This window comes from Anser cygnoides, chromosome 3, assembly GCF_040182565.1.
Source record: "Anser cygnoides isolate HZ-2024a breed goose chromosome 3, Taihu_goose_T2T_genome, whole genome shotgun sequence".
Classification (NCBI taxonomy): Eukaryota; Metazoa; Chordata; class Aves; order Anseriformes; family Anatidae; genus Anser; species Anser cygnoides.
Genome location: NC_089875.1, coordinates 106,825,260 through 106,848,243, shown reverse-complemented (window position 1 = coordinate 106,848,243; position 22,984 = coordinate 106,825,260). Strand labels below are relative to the sequence as shown.

The window sequence follows — 22,984 nt, the reverse complement described above, 5'->3', positions numbered from 1 at the left end:
AGAAGCAGGAGCACCGGCAGCTGGGACGGCCGCGAAGAAACCCAGCAAAAACCAAAAGCTGCCCGTTTCTCTGCCGTTTCCTCAGCGAGGAGCAGCACACGCTGCCCCACCGGCACCGTGCGGGGGGAATTACCTGCGGAGCCGGCAGTCAGCCAGCCCCTGCAGGCGGCAAAAACGAGAGGGGGTTAAGGAGGGGGAAGCAAAGCTCAAAAAGCTTCTGCCCGCTCCCTGGCAGCGAAGGGGGTCGAAAATCCCCGAAATCCCCCCGACCCTAAGGAAACCGAGGGGATGAAGCGCGGGGCCGCGCCGTTACCTGCCGAAATCCACCTTCCCGGCGGGGTGCGCCTCGTAGAAGTCCATGGGGCCCGCTCACAGCCCCCAGCCGGGCATTGGGGAGGGTGTGTGAGGGAGGACGGGGGGGGGGGGGGGGGGGCGCACACACCACACGCGGCGGAGCCCGCTCCCGGCAGCGCGGCCCCGCCGGCCGCCGCCCGGCATTTAAGGAGGAGGGGGGCGGCGGCTTGGGCAGGCTGGGCGGGACGGCCGCAGGGGTGTCCCCCCCCCCCCCCCATCCCCTCACACACACCCCCACACACCCGGGGGCTCCCTTCCGCCATTTCGCGCCGCCCCGCCTCAGGTCGCTGCCCTAAGATGGAGGGGGGGGGGGGGGGGGCGCCCCCTGAGGGGCTTCTCCCCCCCGCCCCCCCTCCCGGCCCCACAGGGACTTCCAGCACTCACTTGTCGTAGTCCTGGGTCATGTCTGGAGGAGGCAGCGGGCGGCAGAACTGGCCCGGCGGGTCGGGACGGGACGGGTCGGAGCGGGACGGGACGGGACGGGAGGGCGCGGGGGCGAGCGGAGGGAGCAGCGCGCAGCCCGCCGCACCGACGGGTTTTGTCGGCTTTTCTCGCCCGCTCAGGTGGCGCCGCCGGCCGCAGGTGGACGGGCGCCGCGCGGGGCCTCCCATTGGCCGCCGAGGGCGGCGGGGAGGAGCCGGCGGCTCCCCATTGGGCGGCGGGGAGCGAGGGGGCGGGACCGCGGAGATGGTGCGGAGGGGACGGGCGGCGGCGGCGGCGGCCGCGCTGAGAGGAGGGGGAGGGATGGGTGCAAAGACGCGGGGTGGCCCGTCTTCACCCTGACAGGGCTGCTCGTGAGGTTTAAAAAGAAAAAAAAAAGTTCCCGAGGTTTAAAAAAAAAAAAAAAAAAAAAAAGTCTGTTCCTGAGATTTCTGAGGTAAAAAAAAAAAAAAGGCGCTTGCTGAAGTAAAAAGTCAGTTCCCGCGGAAAATAAATAAATAAAAAGCCGTTCCTGAGGTAAAAAAATGCCGTTCCTGAGGTAAAAAGTCCGTTCCGGGGGAAAATAAATAAATAAAAAGCCGTTCCTGAGGTAAAAAGTCAGTTCCCGAGGAAAATAAATAAATAAAAAGCCGTTCTTGAGTTAAAAAAAGGCCGTTCCTGAAGTAAAAAGTCCCTTCCCGAGGAAAATAAATAAACAAAAAGCCGTTCTTGAAGTAAAAAGTCCCTTCCCGAGGAAAATAAATAAACAAAAAGCCGTTCCTGAGGTAAAAAGTCCGTTCCCGAGGTAAATAAATAAATAAAAAGCCGTTCTTGAGATAAAGTCTGTTCCTGAGGTAAATAAATAAATAAATAAATAAAAAGGCCGTTCCCGAGGAAAATAAATAAATAAAAAGCTGTTCCTGAGGTAAAAAAAAAAAAAAAGTCCGTTCCCGAGGAAAATAAATAAATAAAAAACCGTTCCTGAGCTAGATAAGTAAATAAAAAGCCGTTCTTGAGGTAAAAAGGGCCGTTCCTGAGGTAAAAATAAATAAATAAATAAATAAAAAGCCGTTCCTGAGGTAAAAAAAGTTCGTTCCTGAGGAAAATAGATAAATAAATAAGCCGTTCTTGAGGTTTTAAGGGCCGTTCCTGAGGTAAATAAATAAATAAAAAGGCCGTTCCTGAGGTAAAAAGCGCCTTTCCCCCGCGCTGCCCCCCGGCGGCTCGACCCCACCGGGGGCCAGGTTTCCCTCCTCCCTCCCGCCCCGCTCCCCCCGCGACTTTCCGCACTAAAACCCCTTTTTCAGGAAAAGTCCTTAACGACGGAACAATTCGCCACTGCCCCGGTACGGCGGACCCCAAGGACGCCGCAGCCCTCGAGCTGGGCGCAGGGGTGGAGGGAAGGGGCGGCTGAGGACGGAGTTAACGCTGCTGAAGCCTCGGGCTGACAGCGGGGCGACCCTACGGGTACATGGGTACGTCCAGCGGGGGCACACCGACATAAATCGGCAAATCTTGAGTTTCTCCTTGAGAAATAAGGGTGGGAGGCTGCCTGTTGAAGTAACAAGCTGAATCAAACCCCATGCAGCAGCCACGCTATCTATCACATGTCAAGATGCTTCAGATAACTACTGTAATTTAAAAGCGTGTATACTAATAAGAGGTCTCTCTTCTAGGTCAAAATCTCTTCCCTATTTGTACAGGACATACTCCAATGCAAAATTACAGAAGGACAATTCAAGCAGCCAACTGAGGGAAATATGAAACTAAAGGGAACAAACTTTCACTAAGGGTCTAATTCTGGAAGTTGCTTAATATCCTCCGACTGGATTACAACTAGCGTTCTAGAAACAAAATGCTTTGTTTGGATCTGCAAACATTGGCAATAGGATGGCAAAAGATAAATATTGCTATCTGGGTAGGATCTCGCTCTACAAAGTGAAATGAACTGACTTGAATTGTTCTTCATGACATGCAATAAAAGCTATTCTGTATTTTTAAACCGTTTTAAAATCTAGTTCTAGATTACGCAGAAGATGTAATTTCTTACCTGCTTGCACTTATGAAAAAGTGCTATCATCAATTAAGATGTCAGGAAATCACATTTTTCCAAACAAGTAAAACTTGCTTTGTTTCCAACATAAATTACGCAACCAGCTCAGAATTAGAAGTATTGGAAAGGGCTGCTAACTTTCTCAGCTGTTATTTGCCCATAACGCTCTCTGTTCTTAGAGCTCGGGGATGTGCACGCGCGATCACCGCTTTTTGGCACACGTGCACACTTTTCATTAACACCAAAATACGGTCCTACCCTGTAGCTCTCAGTGACCCAGATGCAGTGTGCCTTGAAGTTCAGTCACCTGCTTACATTGCACCCCAATTGCTGAAATCTTAGTAATATGCCGTGCTTGGCATTTCCACTTAACTAAAGTTTGCCGAGGCTTTATTCCAAACGAATCAAAGCTGGTGCCTCTGCAAAAGAGTCTGCTTTTCTTAACAGCCTGATTCACGGATGAAAATTTAGTTATCGACATGGCAATCACTTCCACATTCAGGAGACAATGATACAAACACCGGATTGTGACACCACTGACTAATCTGCCGGTCACAATCTAGACTCTGTAACACCACTGGTAGGTGTACTTCTGTGATGTCACTAACCCGATTGCATCATCACTGGATAAAATCAGGCAAGAAGCACAAAGGGATTGAGGAGGGCTTTGGTTTGGGCACGAAGCCATCCCAACCTGATGTGGCAGCACTCTGGCAGGACTTCCCTTGCCTTGTGCTGACTGGCGTTCGCTCCAACTGCTTCCCTCACTCAGCCCTTTCACCTCCGTGTCACTGCTCTCCTCCACCTCTTATGCCCTCCCCTTTACCTTTTCCTCTTCCTCAGTCCTGCCTTCAGCGCTCTCCTTCCCTTCCTCATGCATTCATTTCCTGTTAAGTGAATTCCCACTCAAAACACATAAAGAACCCCACAGAACCCACACACCATTTGCAACCATCCGGCTGAGCGCTGTCTCAGCGTGCTCATCCGTTTCCCTATTGTCTTTTGACATCACTCTTGAGAGAAATCGGGAGTTATTCTGGACGAGGATCACCCACTGTTATGACTTACCTAACCAATAAGGCTCTATAAGTTCGTACGTGATAATTATCATCTTCGTGCACCGGCCATTCATTCACACCTGTGTAACAAACAAGTTGCATCAAATTTGTAACAGTATTTTTGATTTCGCAAAACACAGCAGGCAGTCAAGACAAGATGCTTTCTACTTCATCCAAACCCCTGAGACGCTGGAGCCAAGCTGCAGATCTGGCTGTAAGGAGCACCAAATCTTCTATACTTCACTGCACGGCCCACCAGGCAAGCTCTTCTTTTCTGCATTAGGCCATATGGTCACCGACGATACAGCTGGAAAAGTAAGCCCACAGCTAACCACTGACCCCCGCAGAAATAACCCAAAGGAGTCAAAGGGATGAAAAGAAAGAGAAAAGCCCAGGCAGAAGTTCATGAACTCACCAGGAAGTGAGGTCAAGCAGGCGCAAAGGAAAGGAAGAGGCAAACAAGTGGACAAGGAAAAGGAAGGTGGAAATGCCTTGTAGGAAAAAGATGGGGAAAAAGGAGTAAAGAAATAAATGAAAGCTCAATGCATGAAATACAGAAGAGGAAAGTGTTGGCTTTTCAGTCATATCCCTATATGCAATCTTTCCAGCATTCCTTAAAAATCTCATTTTCCCTTTAATTCTGTATTTAGCCTTAAAAATAACATAGAAACTATTCGCAGAAAGCAGACCGTTCAGGGCCAGGAGATGCAGCTCCACTCTGACATGCCTACCACATAAATGAGCCAAATTTGCAGAAGCCTACATACAAAAAGAAGTCAACCTGAAGTCTAGAATTTTATATCGACAATAAAACCTTTGGCTAGCCAGTCTTACTGAACGTCTCTCATCCCTATAAAGCACTTCCTTTGGATTTAACTCCTTTGTACATACACCCTACTATACAGGGTGAGAGCGATGTAGCAAGAGGACAGCGCGTGCAGCTCGTTGCCTGCATACTGTTCTCTGCCTAATCCGCTTTGCTCCACAGCACAGCCAGCACTCAGCTGCCCAGCCAGGAGCTACAAACGGCACGGAGCTCAGAGACGAGCCTCCCTTCAGTCAACAAAATGTTTTGTCACGGTCTTGTGCCGAAGTAGCACACCTCACTGCGCTGATGAGCGTCCCTCGCAGCCTAACAGAGCGGGTTGCCCGCGGCTGGGAGAGGGCCCGTCACCAGCGCTGCCTCCAGGGACCGTGCTCCGAGTCCTGCTGAGAAGCACAGGAACCAGCCCGGGCGCAGGCTTCGTGGAGCTTGCCTCTTCACCGGGAACTCGCTCACCACCTCGGCAGCCTCACACGCCAGCCTCGGCTGCTGTGGCACTGCGATATAGTTTTGGATGAGCAAAGCCACTGCTAGGACAACAAGGAGTCTTGGATCAGATACAGAATGCTTCTCCAGTACAGAGCAGCCACGTGAGACTGTCAGAGGAGTTGGCTTGTATTTTCTTTTAAAACCGCCTGGGTTACTGCCAGATGCAGGCTGTAGATGCTGGCGAGCGGGGAGGAGCGTTCTGGCTCTCAAAACGCCGCCACTAGCAGTTGTACGAGGGCAGCTATAACCTCACGTGAGGACACCAGCATTCGTCATCCCGCGTTCTGCCAGTCCTTACTCAGTCTCTCGTTCAGCGCACGCAGCGCTGAGGAAAGCTTTCATCTCTGCCAGTTCCCACATCTTGGCATTCCCTTCGTGCTCTCCCTCGTGTAATCTGGCCAGGAGCAAAGGAGCTTCACACGCAAGGAGCAATGAGACCAATGACCGCGGAGGAGATGCTGGAAAGCGAGCATTGTGCTTTTAGTGTGGACAAAGCACCGAGGCACTCTACTTTGGCCAACCTGCATGCTATCATGCTCAGCCAGGAAATTTATGACCATATGTACTGGGAAACCCACTTGGTTTTGGATCAAAATCTTGAACAAAGCTATCCTGAGTCTTCTGTGCCTCTGAAGCAGCATGTTACTCAACCTGACACAGGGAAGGGATGGATTAGCCACAGGGCAGACAGCTATCCAGGGACTTTACATTTTTAAGACTTTCCCAAAAGGCTTGTAGGTCCCAGCCCTTTTGCTCCCAGCTGGCCCTGCAAAAACATCCTCTTGACAACTTTCCATAAACACCCTAAAATGACTTTTCAGGACCATCAGCAAATCTTGGTCATCCACAAAGGGAGAAAAGCCAGCATTAAGCATTCAGAAGACACTTCTGAGCTTCCCAGGAAGTTATGAGAAGCCAGTTTTCACTGCGTTGCCTGCAACGCTGCACGAAGCTTTCCCAAATCTCCTTAACACCATTGTTTCAGGGGACGTCCAAATAATAGCCTAGGAAAGACGTAATTACAGTGAGGCCCATACAACACACTACTGACAATATATTGAACTAGCATTGCTTACAGGCGTGTAACCTTGCTGATTCTCATTTCTCTTGTTAAATCAGGCTCAGAGCCCTCGCTCAATGCAAGTGGTTAAGGAGAAAGCCAAACACCTCTCCTTCATGCCTGGAAAATTATAAAAAATTTGAAAAGAAAAAAGTACGTGGCAGACTAAGTTGATATTGAGAATGCAAACACACCGAGGCACTGAAAAGACAGTAAAATTCCAATTCTGTTGGAGACTAACTTTCAAAGAAAATTAGACGCCTATCATATTTCTCCAAGGAATCAATAGAAAGGTTGCATTATTGAAGAAAATTCATAAAGTAAGGTTACATTTGTACTCTTGATAGAAAAAACAGCATGTTAAAGTATAATACACAAACTGGGAAAAAAATAAATTCACTTTAGAAGGCACATCAAGGTCTCAGAATAACTGATACGCTATTGTCTAAGTTAGTAATTATTCAGCTATTCAAAATCTTCTCAATACATATTTAACATTTCAATCTAAAAAAGCACTTCGTTTTAACCTTGCTTGGAGACTTGAATTTCCCCCGGGAGAAGTACAAAAAGGCCCGTATCAGAAAGCTGAGCTTTCCTTGGCCGTTTTCAGCAAACAGTTACCGGAAGGAGCTGCAAGGTGAAAGCAGATAGAAGAGGTGGTGGGAACTGCTGGGCTGCGGCAGACACCCTGCCCTTCAGCCGTCTGCTCAACCAGCACAGCTCCGCCTCGGGCTCATATTAACTGGACTCCAAGCAGTTGTCCCCGGAGAGCTCGGCTACACTCCGCTGAAGATAAGGCACTCTCATGGTGGCTCATCAGCTTCTTAAACATCACTACTCGAGCGTAAGTGCCGATTGATTAAGCTGGATTGAACTACCATTAAGTATTTCAGAGGCACACCCTTTTCTCTTAAATCTGCCTCTTCACCTATGTGTCCAGAAGGCACATGGCTGTTGATGATTAATTGCAAGCTTTATTCCAGTTTATTAAAGTACAACTTTAATTTATTCTAACATCCAAGGGAGCTTTGTTACATTTGTAACAATGTAACAATGAGTACGGTATTTTTAATTTATGAAGCTGAGATTTTACTACTACAGTAGTTTTAAAAGAAAGGTGTACCTATAATTAAGAAGTGCACAAGTCTTTCAAATTAAGACTTCTGAATTAAATTAAGCCTTTATGTATATAAAGTGTCTTTTAGATAGGTAATTCAGAACTTTAGCAAATACTATAGTATAACGAATGGGATACTTTCAGGAGTTTGAGGAAACACTGCTAATACACGTTGTTAATGCTTTCACATTTCCGTCAATTTTTAACTGACACAAATAGACCCAGAACAAGAACAAAGAATAATTTTTCTAAATATTTACAAACTTCAGTAATTCGCTCAGGTGAGGTTAAGTATAATAAATAACAGCTAATTTTAAAATAAAAACATGAGATCTGATTCAAATTGGTACATTCTGACTCCATTAGTGTAATTATCAGTTCAAGAGACGTCCAAAGTCTTGAGGTAGCTAGCACAACATGGCAATACGCTCTGAACTCTATCGCTTAGGAAATATTTAACACAAACTACAGGTAACAACTCAGCCTGTACTCTTTCCCCCACCAAACACGGGTTAGCTTCGTGTTGCTAAAAGCATACTTTGTCATCTGCACGTCACGGTCACTTTATGGGACCACGGCTCTAAATCCGTTCTACAAGAACTGCCTAAAATGTCTAAAAAAGTAAAAACTTTCACCTAAATGGTATCATCTTTTCTGTCACCTCTAATCAGGACACCATGCTCTACTCTACTGAGCCAGTGAAGCTTTCATGGCTTGCCAGCATTTCCAAATAACTCTTACAACTTACTTTTAATAGCCTGCCCGCCCTCCCTTCCACACATTCCTGTCTGCTCTACCTGTGCTTGAAATACTGCTTTATCGCTTTGCTTCAGGTGGGTAGGGCAGCACGTCTCCTCTCCTATCATTCATTCATTCACCTGCTCCCCAGTTCTTAGACAACAGTTTCACAGATTGAACTGCAACAAATTTGAAACCCTTCCATCACACTTAGGCTACTCACTGAGCTGATTACCTTCTCGGATTACATCTCACTGAAGCCCAAGCCTTGCTCAGGAAGGAAGCTATTACTAAAATAAAACAAAATTTTAAAAAAAGTCTGCAGACAGCATTTTTCTTGTCCACGATACCGCCTGGGATCAGCTGGTGATTTTGTGATTGATCAAGTATATTTGGCAACTTTGGTACTTTGTGCTGACAGATGGAGTTAAGGAATTTTGTTTCGTTCAACTGAAGGCAGCATTATTCAGCTGTGTATCTACTCAGCATATCTCTGTTCAACATATGTATATGTTATGGTGTCTTTAATGTCGTCGTAGCACCCAACTTCATTTACACATTGTCTGGGATAGTTGGAAAACACAGTGCATAAATAAGATTGAGCATGAGAAACGGGTAGAATGGCTGAGGCACAAGCTGCTGCATTATAAAGTGATCAGAAGAAATGAAGTGCGGCTCAAAAGAGAGTAGCATTGCAAAAGAAGAATGACGGGAGGACCTGGCAGCTACTGCTGTACAAGAAAAAGGATGGGGAGTTCCAGGCATAAAAGCAGCTGCAAAAGCTGTGAAGCCTGGAGTGGAACACGGACCCAAAAGGCGTTAGCTTGAATGAGAGGCTCAGGCACAGCAAGAGACTGGGAGATACTCAGGATGCAAAGAAATGTTGAAAGCAGTGCCAGAATCGCTGCAGAACAGACCATTTAGGAACAAAGACTAAACAACTCACTGCAGTGAAAACATCAACCACCCGCTCCTTTTATTTGTTAACACGCTATTTCAAAACAAAGTAAACATTACTTCCTAGAAATATATTTGCTGTCATACAAGTCGGTAAAAAAAAAGAGTAGCATTTTAATTGCAAAATCTTACAATGCAATTAGATGCCAACGTGCTGTCCAGTACACTTGAAGCATGTAAAATTATGTGGAAAAAATGGCAATTTCATAGCTTCCTGTTGGCTCTGTTGCAAAGTGAGGAAATCCTGGTAAACAGTTTCCTTGGTAACTCTCCCAGTTGGAAACCAGTGACTGACTTAAATTACCGTTGAAGTGACACTACAGCCGCAGTGCAGTGGCAGAGCTCAGCACTACGACCTTAACAGGTTTCTATGCAGGAAACAGGAACATCGGTAGTGTAGATGTGATACCCCGGTTCGGGATCAAACCAATTCACACAGCTTTAATACTATTATATTTAGGTCTCTTTACTTCCTTAAGCCTGTGTTGTATTTTGGCTTTTTAGAGAGTTTTTTATTAAAAAGTTTGTGTTCTATCACACACACCTCTTCATGGATATAAGAGGGCTGTATCCTCAGAAGAAAGGAGAATAGCCTTAGCACAAAATGGTAACTCTGGGGAAAGTCCACTTCTTTGTAGTGAGCCAGATGACCACACAATCTGAAAAGAAAGAAAGGAAATATATCAAATTCTACTTAGAGGAAAATTCCAACATCTTATCAACTGCCTAAGTCACAATTCTTGTCTACAATGTCAGTTCTGTCCAGAAGAAACTTAGAGGACTGGCCCAAGATATGTCAGAGATGGTACAGAAGCATTAAGAAGTAAAAACATGCATAGCTTCTTGCCCTATGAATTAGGATCATCCCGCACCAGACAAGAAATGCGTTTTTTGCCTTTCAGCATGACGTTGAACCAGTGCTCTTTTTACCAGCATTCAGCACATGTAGCGAAGTGTGAACTGGGCTACCTCAACCTAGTTTTAAAACTGCCAAGACCATCCAGTGCAGAAACCCCAAGCTCTTTTTTTCTCTTCCTATTTGCACCGATCTCCCTACGGTCCCCTCTCCTCTTGCTGCCACTATGCCATGCAACGGTAACCCATCCAGTTCTTGTCCGCTGCCTTTGTGTGCTAAAAATGGAATACCCGCCTAAAAACATGAGAGGAAAGCTAAGCTCACGTCACTCGAGTAATATAGGAAGCACTGGAGCATAACATTGGCCCTGTTGACAAAAAGTAATTAGTGCTATAGCAGCCTTCTGCTTAATTATTTTGTAGCCGTTGTGGCAACAATTTTAAGGGAAATGAGGAGTTTCACTGCTGAAGTGTGTAATGAAAACAGCAGACTGGACTTGCTAGTAAGAAGCACCAAACACACCCAACCAAAGATGACGGAGGACGCACAGCGTAGATAGTTCAATTGCATCACTATTGCTTGGTTCAGCAATTTAGGCTGGAAAAATAACCTGTTAAGCCCAGATTTGCTTTTATTAAGAACAGAGAGTTTAAAGTAGCATAAAATCAGCTGCTTCAATTAAAAAAACCCAACACTTTACATTCACACGAGGATTCAGGTGCTATTAGCTGTATAAATCCTATGCAGCCTCCGGTTTACTACGTGTTGCCCTGGGACGTGGAGAAGCAGAGTTTAAATTTCCCCTCTGTCTGATTCAGAGCAGCGGTCTTAAATATTCACCAGAACAAGGACTGGAACCTGTCTGTCCCAATTTTTATGGGCAAGCGTGCTAATTACTAGACTATAGAGTCATTTGCTCGCTCCCTCTGGCCCAAAAAAATATTTACATTTTACCTCAAACTGGAGGAACAGATAGACCCGTCCTGGAGTACCATGAAAGTCACACTTCGGGGAACAAAGTCTTTGTTTAAATCCTCCCGAAGCTTGGCAGATTGGAAATCTGAAACCAGGTCTCTCTCACCGTGGGTCCCATGGTCTGCCCGACAGATTCTGTCCTCATGCTGCCCAAAAGCTGCCAGCGACCTCTTACAAAAGCTGGTTTTAAACTTTTCATTTCAGCAGTGTCAGAAGGAACCAGCTGGCTCCACAACCCCACCCAAAGCTTTGCTAAATTCAAGCGTCACTTATAAGTGGTGTTGGTTGAACCAAATCTGCATTTTTTGGCTAATATAAATTTAAACATTTTGTGACACCCTCGTCTTAACCCCAAGTTTCAGCACTTACAATTCTTGAGGGCAATTCAGTTGTCAGAGCTCATTTTCTAATGGGGGTGGAGGGGAATGATGCTGTATGTTCTTAGGCAAAACGTGCTGAGAATCCATCAATACTGTAAAGCACCTGCTCCACTAACTGGAGTTACACTTTTCACAAGAGTCCCTAAAGACAACAGACATGCACACACACACTTTTGCTCCATTTTGTGTTCTTTCTGTGCTATTTACACTAAGAGCACCTCTAAAGAGCTAAAAAATTTCCAAGGGATTTTAAATTTAGATGTAATAAGGGAAAAGCCTATCTATCTTTCTCAACGCTTCTCACACGTAATACTTTATCATATATCATCTCAAAATAGTCATATACCCAATTACTTTAGAATTCAGCTTAAAAAATAAACCTCTAAAATATAAGAAAATGAAAAGAACATTTTACCAATCAGTTTACCGCCCTCAGCTTTGCCCATGCTGGAATCACACTTTAGTCCTACAGCTAAAGCATTCCAGCAGTCCCAGTCAGACCACGCTGATTTTTAGAGAATTCGTATCTTTGTTTTTCGTTCTCTTATACATACACACACTTGCATAGGATAAAACCCCATATCTGAGGGAGTAGATGTTATTTTCCAAAGTTAACTAAGTGTCAGGTGTATAATTAACTACTTGCATTGCAAATGATATAATGGGAAATTTAACCGGTAAGAATTTAAATTCAAATCTTGCTTTATGAAAGCTATGACAGTTTGCCATTAACATTTTAATACATTACATATGAAAATGCAGGCTTAAAAACAGACTTTGCATGAAAAGATTATTCACGCAAACATACACCGAAATATCCACTCATTCTGTGTGTATATAAGATTTACGCAAATTTGTGGCAAAAAGGATTATTACCTCTCCTCCCTTAAAAAAAAAAAAGGCCCCCCAAAAAAGCTTCTTATTCATACAAAAGAATGAATCCATACAACCAAAGCTCTTGTAATATAACACTGTGTTTACATTATTCCAACCCATTTCTGTCACGGTGGATATGTGAAAGGCAATGTGAAAAGGAAAATAAAGATAAGCAAATAAATCCGCTAAAAGAAAAGACGGCATACAGGTAAAAGCCAGTTATTTTCAAGGGGAATATTTAATGTTTTAAAAATCAGAAATGTATCGCTAAGATTTTGTAGGGCCTATTGCTCTCTTTAGCATGACATTTAGAAGTGTATATCAGATAAAGATTTAAGATGTTCAACACACATTCAACAACACACAAATGAAAACTCATTTCACATTAATGTACCCAACCTCCTTTCCAAAAAAAAAAAACCAAAAACACACAAAACCCCACATTGCACACATGAGAAATTCAGGAGAATCCATCTGCAAAGTTCTTTTTTCTTCTTCCCCAGTGATATCCACCATACAGTGGTCTTCTGGATTAGGATTTCATGGTATGACCAATGGCAGAACCAAAACCTGGCATACAAACCAGAAGCCTTATCTACAACACCAAGGGAGCTCAGGAGAAGCATTATTTTAGATATTTCCTGCTCCTTGGAGTAATGCTATGAACTCCTGCATTCTCTTGGCAGGTCCTTTGCTCTCTGTCACTGGCCTGCCCTGGCTCTCTGCCTGTACCCACCAAGTAGAGTCGTCCCCCCCCAAGTTTTTGCAGAATTTTACACAAGTGGAAGGTATTAAAGGACGAGTGAGAAGTGTGACACAAACCAGGCAGACAGTGAAATATTCATATAACCTTGCACAAGGCTGGCTAAACTGGGCTATAAAGGACCTAAAGAGCAAGGAGAATTAAAGTAAATGACTATACTAACAAATAGCATCATTGTTCTGATATACCCTTAGTTGAACAAATAAATAAATAAATTCCCTTTAATTTGTGAAGTCAGGATTTGGGGACAGTTCTCTAGTAAAGACGGACATTAAACATTTTTAATAATAAGCACAAGACGTTTCCTTTTCCCAGATTTCTTACTTTACTTTTCCAATCTGCTTGCAAAAACAGCTTAGAGGAAGTAGTGATCAAGTCCTCTTCATTCCCAGTCATTTTATTTTTAGGTATATTTTGAAGGCATTAACTAGCTATTTATTTGAACTCTGAGTGCTAATTTTAACATGAAGTTTTTATTAAGACCACCAAAGAAAAAAAAAAAGGCAAGAGAGTGATTTAGAAACACTATTTTCCATGCTTTTTGGGGCTCAGAGGAGAGAGGAATGGAAGCTTTCCCATTCTCTTAAGAGCGGTGGTGCAATAGTTTCTAAAATACTACAAAGACGGAAGCGTGGTGAATATTTCTATCTAGCTGCTACTCTTGCCATGTGACTCTACTTGTTGATTTTGTCTCATCTCCTCTCTTCTCAAAAGCTCGCTTTGATCACTCTTCATATTACAATGTCTACTCTCAATCCAAGACTAACCCTTCCGCACACACCCCTTTCTACAAATGATTTTAAATATATGTGAAGACATAGTTGTATACACACCCCATATTCGTCATTTGGAAAGAAAAAAATATAGATATATGTATATACACACATGGTACTTTCCTGTCAGGAGATTTTTCCAAAAGGTATTTAAGGAAAATTTGAATACTTACTTTTCAGGACATAGTCTAGTTGTGCACAGCCAATAGTCAGGGTTGATGGTTGTAAGTAAACCGTTTTTTTCTTGCAAAATTCCCTTCAGGCTATGCCCATGAAAACAAGTTCCATCTGTGTTTTCTTCAGACCAACTTAACTGAAAACTTGAAGGATTTGGCCTTTCAGCAGGTCGCACTGAACCAGACAGCTTGCCAAACTGATTTTGCAAGTTCACAACCATCTCTGTACAAATAGAAACAAACAAGGGAAAAAAAAAAGCAAAAGTATTAAGTGTTGGAGTACCCTTTAGAGGCGATTTAAAAAGGAATAAAATAGGGGTATTTGTACCTTTTTTTTTTTTAATTTTATTTTAAACCTCTACAAGGAATACTGAGAAAGCTTAGGGCTCTATTGTTCTTTCCTCCATTGCATTTAAAATTCAACTCTGCCATATGCTTTAGAAAAAGGTTTTGAAAGACGATTCGAAATGTCGTGTTCTTCATACCTAATGATAATAGTATGAGGGTCTTCCAAAAGCATTCCCCAGGTAAAGCCAGTAAAATCCATTTGATACTGCTGATACTATTACTCTTACAAAACACATATGCCAGGATGCCTTTCACTGTATTTACCTGGTCATATGCTATCACTTGGACTGGATAAGATTTATTGAATAGCTTCTTGTGTACCAGAATTAAGGAAACCTGGCTTCATACACATATGGATTTAAGGTTACACTTTTCATAGTGTAGATTTCAACTGGAAATAAAATAAATAATAATAAAAAAGACACACCACCTTTCTCCACTACTTGTGAAATACTCAGAAAAAAATCTAATATATGGTGTAAGAAAAAAAAAAATCACATCAAAATGTTTCTTCCTCTTAGTGAGAGCATTTTATGGGGTCTCTCTCTTCTCCCTACCTACCCTTTCAGAAGCCCACAGGAACAACTTTGAAATTTCTAAACCCCGTCAAATGCACGTGAGAATGACAAACTTTCATACTTTACTGAGGCTGATGGACAGAGGAAAAGATGTTTTGATGATAGATCAGCACACACAACATGACCAAACAACCCTTTGTTTCCCTAGGATAACAAGCCAGCTAAAAAACACTGTTGTTGGAACTCCAGGTTCTTTTTATGATCTGTATCTGAGTAAACTCATTCGTAAATTGGAAAAAGGCAGGAAAGATATCCTAAAGTGATTCAAGGAATGGGAGGCTTATCTTGCAAGACAAAAGAAAAGCTTTCCTAAAATCAACCACCACCACCATCCACTACCAACCCCCCCGAACCCCCCCCCAAAAAAAAAAAAAAAAAAAAAAGAAAAAAAGAAAAGACAAAAAAAGAAAAAAAATGAACATTTTTGAAACCTATACCTGACATACAAGTATATGCTAAATGCCAGAAGGGTAAAAAACTGCTACAGGTAAAGGAAACTTTCAGAACAAGAAACATGCAATCTGTCCAGAAATAACCAGCCAAAAGTACAAAATGTTTAACACCAGCAGAAGGACAGTTCTAGAGCACTCTCTGCATAGGTATTTAGGTATTCATCATCTCTGCTATTTAACATTGTTTTACGATGAATCTTGCCCAGTCAAAATAGCACTATGGGAGAGTCTGCCTGCAGTAGTCAGTGTAAAGCTCAGTAGTCAGTGGTAAAGCTCAGTAATCCATGTAGCTCAAAGAGAAACAGAACCAGATGGGGAATCCAGAGTGGCACAGAAATAATAAACAATGAATATTTTTTTCACTTTTTCTTACAAACACGGGAAGTACAGGGCATCTGAGGAAACTATCAACTTGGAATAAAGCTAAACATGTTTTTCCACAGAAGGTGACTCAACTGCAGGATAACCCCTACAGAATTGTGAAGCGTGAAAACATGAATAAAAACCAAATGCATTCTTGCACAGGAAGTCCAACACAAGCTATTCAAACCAAATAGGGCTATACAACGTGCTTACAAGCCCCTGAACCAGTCACTTCATGAGACTGGAAGAGCATATAAAGGGAAAAACATCACTTGGCACACTTAACGTCTCTCTCCAAATACCTGCTGCTTACTACTATTAAATGTAGAATGAGGAACTTCATGTTTTATGTAATTGAATAAAATTCTGGTTCTCCTAACCGATGACTGTGATTTTTGTTGCTTTTCTTTTGTTTGTCTGTTTTTAATAGAAAAGTAAGTCACAATAAATTCTTAGAGGTACTTCTACAACTACTAAGATAAAATGGATGGACCTTCGTTCTGACCATATACAGCTAGCCATTCAAGTAAAGTCATGTTCAGACAAAAAAGGCTCCTCGTATTTTTGTAGAAGACTGCAAAAATAACAGAGAGAGAAGATGGACAGGCAGGGTCGACCAAAGGACATACTGGGGGAAGAATATGAAGAAGTAAAGAGAAGGGCTAGAAAAACCATGGGAGAGCAACAAAAATTGATGAAGAGCACAGTTATACAAAGGCAGCTGACAAATCAGTGTGATGAGGACACAGTACTCATTCTGAGATTACATTAAATAGGTCATTAGGAAGACTGGCAAAGGGAAGACTGGCAAAAGGAGTTTCAATTAAGCAGGAGGAAAACGTCTGATTGAAGAATTCCAGCCATGAGTTGTAAAATAGCACTACGTTAATTTTACCTGGAGATGAAAGAAAGAAGGGAAAGTATTTTAAGATGTAAATGTTATCACAGTCAGGGTTGCAGATTTTCTGTGATAGGAAAACTTGGAGCACATTTCTGTGCTGATGGAAAGAGGCAGAATTTACTCACGTCTTCTCCTAAGAACTTTGGATTTCTTCTTGACCGAATAAAACAATGGCTTTTCACATCTCCACAGATACCTACAGTAAGAGAAACAGAAGTTGTTAGGAAAAAAAAGGCTTGAGCAAACATGTAAAAGAATGGCAATTTCTTAAAATACTGCTAGAGCTATTAAAATAAAAACAAAATAATCTAATGGTTAGCACCACTAAATCTAGTCCCTCCAACACATACAAGAAGCCTTTCTTTTTAGTAGATAACCAGATGCATGTAAGATTTACTGTAATCAGCTAATTGTTCAGTTGTATAAGCTACTTGTCACAAAAAGTGTGCATTTAATTAATATGTTGGATAAACTTGATGAGTGTAAATAGAAAATTAAGATAGGGATTTAATTGCTTTATTCACCCAAGCTGGCTGGATGGAAATAGGGAGCAAATTCCAAACCTTTTCAACTTCTGGAGAGGTGGGGATTTCACTTAAAACTGTCTACCTTAAAAATATTACTAGTAGTATTAAGTACTTAAAAACCTCTTACTTGGCTCTTTCTTCATCCAGTTTTTTTTGCTCCGCATCCAAGGAACATTTTATAACTTTGTACCACTTTTTGAACTCAAAATATGGACCACCTGAATAAAACATTCACATTTTAGGTTGTGAAGAAGTAAAAGAAACACGTGACACGCAGAATGTGGTCTCCATGCAGTTATGCCCTGTATCTTCCATCTGTATGCAAACCTATCCTAAACTCTATGTGCTTATAGAAAACGTACTTAAGCCAACGTCTCTGTAAGAAAGAGAAATGAGAAGCAGAAATTCAGGAAATGAACAGCATAACAAGTGTGAAGAAGTGCCTTTGCTCAAATAGTTTTCATACATTTAGCACAATTCAAACCTTTTCCCTCCTTTCTGAAGGCTAAGCCTAAATGCTACCTCCTCTCTACCAACAAACTAGATCTCCACAACACAGACTGGCCTTTGTCTGTTTGAATGTTGGTTTCAAGGAATTAATGAAACTGTAGGTCAAGCCTAGGTTTAAATAAATAATTTCCGAAGCTCAGATATAAGATTTGAAACAGTGTCATCAAGTCCCCACTGTCTATCCTATTGCTCATGAGACACTGCAAGGCAGGAAGGATAAGCTAGCCAATTTTATACACTTTATATCACCGTCCCATATTTTTAAGCACAGGATTCTCACTCACTGATATATGAACACATATTTACCAGCACATGCAAAAATACTAAGGCATAAGGCAGTCCAGCAGCACATTTATCATTGATGCTCCGAAGAGGCATAGGACTGAAGTAGATCAACAGGGTACAGTAACAATAAGCACTGCAAACAGAACTACAGTGTAGAGCACAATTAAAATATAACCATCTCTTATTACTCGTGGGTGTATTATCTGCATTGTGAATTAACCAAGCTTTGCATTTCCCCATTACCCCAGCTGCACTGCACTGATGCTTGCATCATGCTTAGCTCTGCCAGCTAGCTGTTTGAACTGTTTTGAGGGTGACTATACTGTTCTTATGATCAAACTTCTGTATGTTTTGTATTATCTGTGTTTTTTGGTATTTGAGTTATCCTGCCACAAGATGTCTTTAAAGCTAGAACTATAGATGGACTCCAAAAGCAACAGACAAATGAAGGAAGAAAGATCCTTCAGTACTTCTTAAAATTCAAAGGTGTGGATACAATTTCTTTTATGAAATCCTCAATGCAGACAGTGCTGAGAGGGCAGTCCAGGGGAAGAAAAAAAATATTTACATTTACCTTAATACAAATTATTAAGCATCTGTCACAAGCAAACTCACTGCCAGAGACATGACGCCAGGCTACAGTAACCGTGTACCTGGCTGGTAGTGCTAGTCCTACGTTCACACAGCTGAGTCAACTGGAAAACATACAGCTCTGCGATACACACATACATATATACACGTGTCTTAATCACTTTTTTTTTGAACATAAACAATAGTGTGTATGTGTGCAGTTCACAGAACATAGACACACAAATACACGCTAGGTAGCTACAACTATCTACTGCACAGCTCCCAGTCTGTCTTTAAAAAATACAGGAGCTGGGAAAAAAAAAAAAAAAAAAGACTAGAGAGAGGATAGTTAAATAGAAAATGAAGTTCACATACACCGAATCTTTACAAGTCAGTATTAGCCATTATTCATTTCAGTACGCTAACTTTGGGAAAGTGCCAGAGGCAGTTTTGAGCTCTGGCACTGATCGGTGCCTGAACAGAAAACTCTCACGTCGGCTGCTCACTGTCACTCCAACGTCTGAAGTACAGGGACAACACAACACAGTATATGGATCGTTTTGTACCAGCAGATTTCAAAGGAAAAAAAAAAAAGTGGGCAAAGAATGAGCTGTTAATTCCCAAAGGCAACGAGACTGGTTAATAAGGTAGAAACCCTATTAAGACATTAATGGCTTTGAGCCTGGGCTCGTAAGCAGTTGTGCAACTTCTACTCCTGTCACTATTACGTACTCCAAGTTTTCAATGGAAATGAAATTGAAAAACTAAGATCCCAAATAAGTTTGCATATCCACTTAAAAATGAGGATTACAGGTTTTAGTTGAGAGTAATAACTTCTCTACATACAGCAGTAATTGTGTTCATGCCTGGCTCACACTGATTTCTGTTATTGACTTAATTTTTTTAGAAAGTAACAGAAGGGTAAAAACGAACCCAAAACCGGATGGAAGGCTTAAAACATAAATCACCGTAACACATCTTTGATCTTATCTTCAACTGTGATCTGGATAAGGCCATGGAGAATCTTCCTGAGGATTTCTAATCTCTGATTTGGTCTTTCTGCCCTCAAAGAACCATGTTCACACCATTATCTTTTCTATCTTAATTGCTCCTAGCTTTTCCACACTCTCTCAGGATTATTTGGAAGAAAACAGATTACATCTCAAATATGTTACACACTAAGACATTTTATTTAACAAGACTAAACAAGTTTGGATTGTATCATAAATGTGGTTTGATGCCCCTAATAAGTATCTGCTATTTATGATCAAAGTGCATTCCCTCTTTACGGTATAACCATTCACCTTCGCCTAACATGCAGAACATTCTAAAACGAGAGGCAAACATGGAAAAGAAGAAAGGTATCCACTAAAACGCGTACAAAATTCCTTATCCGGGACAGTAAAAATTACGTGAGGAAGCCAAGACAATTTTACGTGAACAAGACTGTGTTTTCTTTAAATAAAGAACTTTCTGAAAAGAATAAAAGGCAAAAAGACACTTCAATGATCAATAGGATTAAGTCTTTCTAAGCCTGATTACAAAGTTATTTCATTTACAAAATCACGACTGCTTCTACTGGAATATTTACATACCTTCTTTGTTATTTTTATTTCTTTCTGCAGCAAAGTCTGAAAGTAACCTGGGGGAAAAAAGACCATTTTATAGCCGCAAATAGTGAACTTTTCATGTGAATTTCAAATACAACTGACAAAAATTACACCCTAATTTTCATTCCAGGTTTCAAACTGTTGATTTGTAAAAATAAGAAACATTCATTGCTAAAATGCCTTTGAGCTCATGTTTTATGCTACTGAACTTAATCAAAATTAAAATACTATAAATCAAATATTACTAAAGAAAGTGCAATCCAAGATAGTCATTTGCACCATTTTAAAGTTTGGTCTTCGTTAGAGATTTGCTTGTATACTTACCATTCATAGTGATCATCTAATAGAAACAATAATTTCAGAACTACTACAATTATTGCTGCAGCAAGGACATCGTATTTCACTTTTCTTGTTGATTTATTTCCAGGTGTGAGAGTCAGGAAATCCACTTCTCCGAAACCAATCTTTTTCACCACTCGACAAGTCCAATTATGCAATTCATCTAATTAATATAAATAAAGATAAAAATACAAGTACGTTGAGACAAGCTAAAAGACTTTTACAGTGCAACTATATTGGTCATTAGAAGAAAATGATGCTTACATTTTTTGGACCAACTGGCCATTTTTCAGGCTGAAAAGCATTTTTGGATATTTTTATATACAGTGGGTAATCTTTATTGTAAATATAAGGAAAAAATGACACAAAAAAAAAACAAACTTTTTTTTTTTTTAATGTTATTCAAAAGATGTTGTTATATCATCCTGAACATTGTTCCAGGAAAGCACTCTTGGATCCACATGCAGAATATAAATACAGTTGAACTCTCGTTTCAAAAAACCCCGAAAGCCAAAAACTTGTCAGAAACATTTTTCCTGTCTATCAACCGAAAAGAAATGTAGGGCTGGGGCCAGACTGTGGCAGTGCTAAGAGAAGCAGGGGCTAGCTGGGCTCAGCAGCAGGCTGGGGAACGCTCCCAGCTGAAGCTAAAACGGGCAGTTTAGGTTAAAACTGGCATTACGCCGTAAAGGCTAATTGCACCCGCTAGTGTGGCTTATGTCAAACCTACACAACTGCAGCTCCAAAAGCAGCAGTAGGATATCCAGCCAGCCTCTTATTACTTCATGCTTATTTTTCACAGATACAAATCCCCCAAATTTCTCACCCTTCCTGCTCAGCAAGAAATACGGGTGTCGGTTACATCACCGTCAGATTCCACAAAGGTTAGCAATGTATGACTAAGTACAACCTTAATCCAGCTCTACTCTCTATTCTCTTGCTCCTTACAGAGTTCAACATAAACGAATTTTTAATCCTCTCGTACATAACAGTAAAAATTAAATAAAATCTGAGAAGCGTAAAAGCATTTTCCAAACAAATTTTCTTACAAATACTGCCAGTATACTTTCTTGTCTTTTAGATACTTTAAACCACATTTTCATTATTATTCAATGTCCTAAGAGGCACTGCCAATTCACTTTAAGAGTTTAGGAAGCAACAGTAGTCTTTTTTCAATAAACAAAAATATAAATAAAATATAAATATAAAAACAATAAATAAATAAATACATAAATAGATACTTCTACATGATAAAAAGTTCAGTTGCAAGGAAAGGGTGAAAGACAATATATTCTGCTCTTATAGTAACTTTCAAAGGGTATTTAGCTTTACATTTCTCTGTAATAAACCTGAAGATGCCTAATTTCTAGCTTTTCTTTGACTCAACTGACACTTCATAACGTGAAAAATAAGTGAGCCTCTATAGGCTCCAGTGCAACACAGGTGTAAAAGAACAAAAGCAGAATTTTTACTCTGGCATTTCAGCCATAAATCTTTTTGTTGTCTTTTTTTCATTGGCTGTCAGTATATGGAAACATAAAGTAGTTTTATTCAATGTAATTAACTGCAATATAAGATTAAAAAAAACTAACAAACAAACAAAAAGAACTATTAATTTCTGGAATGTTTTGAGGGGAAAAAAATAATTTATAGACTATTTCCCCACAGAAGTCATCTCCAGAGCCAGCAGTATTTGACAGAAGTACGGTAACCCAGCAGACACAGGTCATACACTAGGACTCATCAGTTTTTCTTTGGTAGTTCCATATTCAAGACTGAACTTTAGAATAAGCAAAAATTTCATATTTATGCAATAAATTATTTCAAAACTAAATCAGAAATAAACAAGACAGGTTGATCTGTCACCCAGCATCCCTTGTTAATACTAACATTAATGTTATTATGCAACGTTATAGAATATATATTCAACTTTACATATGACAATTCCTTTCAGTGCTAAGCAATCAGGTCCTGACTTCATGCATCTTTTATCTGAAGTGAATAAGCCACGTGACTTCCAGTAGTGCCTCTCAGCTCACACGGATACTGAAAGGTCTAAAATGAAGTGTCCACTCAACAGGCTGAGAGTCAGCACCGGAGCGCCCCTGCATATCTGGGCCTTCAATACCTACTTTAAATGTTTGATGAAGGTGTTTTCTACAGAAATGATCTTTCAGTTCAAGCTTAAACATGTATAAATTAGAAGAAAAAGAGGAGGAGCTTTTAAAGTAGTGATTCAAGGTTTTTGTTTTTTGTTTTTTGCTGGGGTTTAATAAACCAAAGAAAAATTTTATCAGTTTGGGAAAATATTTACCAGGTAAATTAACTTCCATCAAGTACTTCATGCACAACGTGTCTGGATGGAGAAAGCAGCTCTCTGTTATATCTGGAAAACGAGGCAGGTCTAAAAAGGCTGCAAGTTCAATCATTTTGCTGTACACCTCTTCATACACAGGCCATGACTGAAAGAGAGGGATAGAGCGGGTTATGCATTTTCTCTTTTACCATATCTATTGTTGATTTTAAATTCCTGATTTTAAATTATTTATTTAATACAGAAACACTGCCTTCTTTTAACACTCTGTATGACTAAACACACATGCAAGAATGGAGCCAGACTGCAGCATTGCACA

The 22,984-nt window shown here is 41.2% G+C and overlaps 2 protein-coding genes across 6 annotated transcripts in view; both read right to left on the bottom strand.

The window, feature by feature from the left end:
- The window catches only part of GRHL1 (grainyhead like transcription factor 1), a 37,594-nt gene extending 36,661 nt beyond the window's left edge, over window positions 1–933 (bottom strand). The window contains exon 1 of one of the 3 annotated variants that reach the window (XM_066994920.1): window positions 739–933. In XM_066994920.1, the coding sequence (XP_066851021.1) occupies window positions 739–758 (20 nt within the window). In that variant the 5' untranslated portion in view covers window positions 759–933. Of the gene's footprint in view, window positions 1–313; window positions 461–738 lie in introns of those variants that run through there. The other 2 variants (XM_066994919.1, XM_048071274.2) reach the window with 2 other exon arrangements.
- Window positions 934–9,058: 8,125 nt separating this feature from the next.
- The window catches only part of TAF1B (TATA-box binding protein associated factor, RNA polymerase I subunit B), a 50,308-nt gene continuing 36,382 nt past the window's right edge, over window positions 9,059–22,984 (bottom strand). For all 3 annotated transcript variants that reach the window (XM_048071277.2, XM_048071278.2, XM_048071281.2), the window contains 7 exons: window positions 22,666–22,813; window positions 20,337–20,514; window positions 19,998–20,044; window positions 17,165–17,255; window positions 16,636–16,706; window positions 13,866–14,091; window positions 9,059–9,728 (listed from right to left, as the gene is read on the bottom strand). In XM_048071277.2, the coding sequence (XP_047927234.2) occupies window positions 9,536–9,728; window positions 13,866–14,091; window positions 16,636–16,706; window positions 17,165–17,255; window positions 19,998–20,044; window positions 20,337–20,514; window positions 22,666–22,813 (954 nt within the window). In that variant the 3' untranslated portion in view covers window positions 9,059–9,535. The remainder of the gene's footprint in view (window positions 9,729–13,865; window positions 14,092–16,635; window positions 16,707–17,164; window positions 17,256–19,997; window positions 20,045–20,336; window positions 20,515–22,665; window positions 22,814–22,984) is intronic.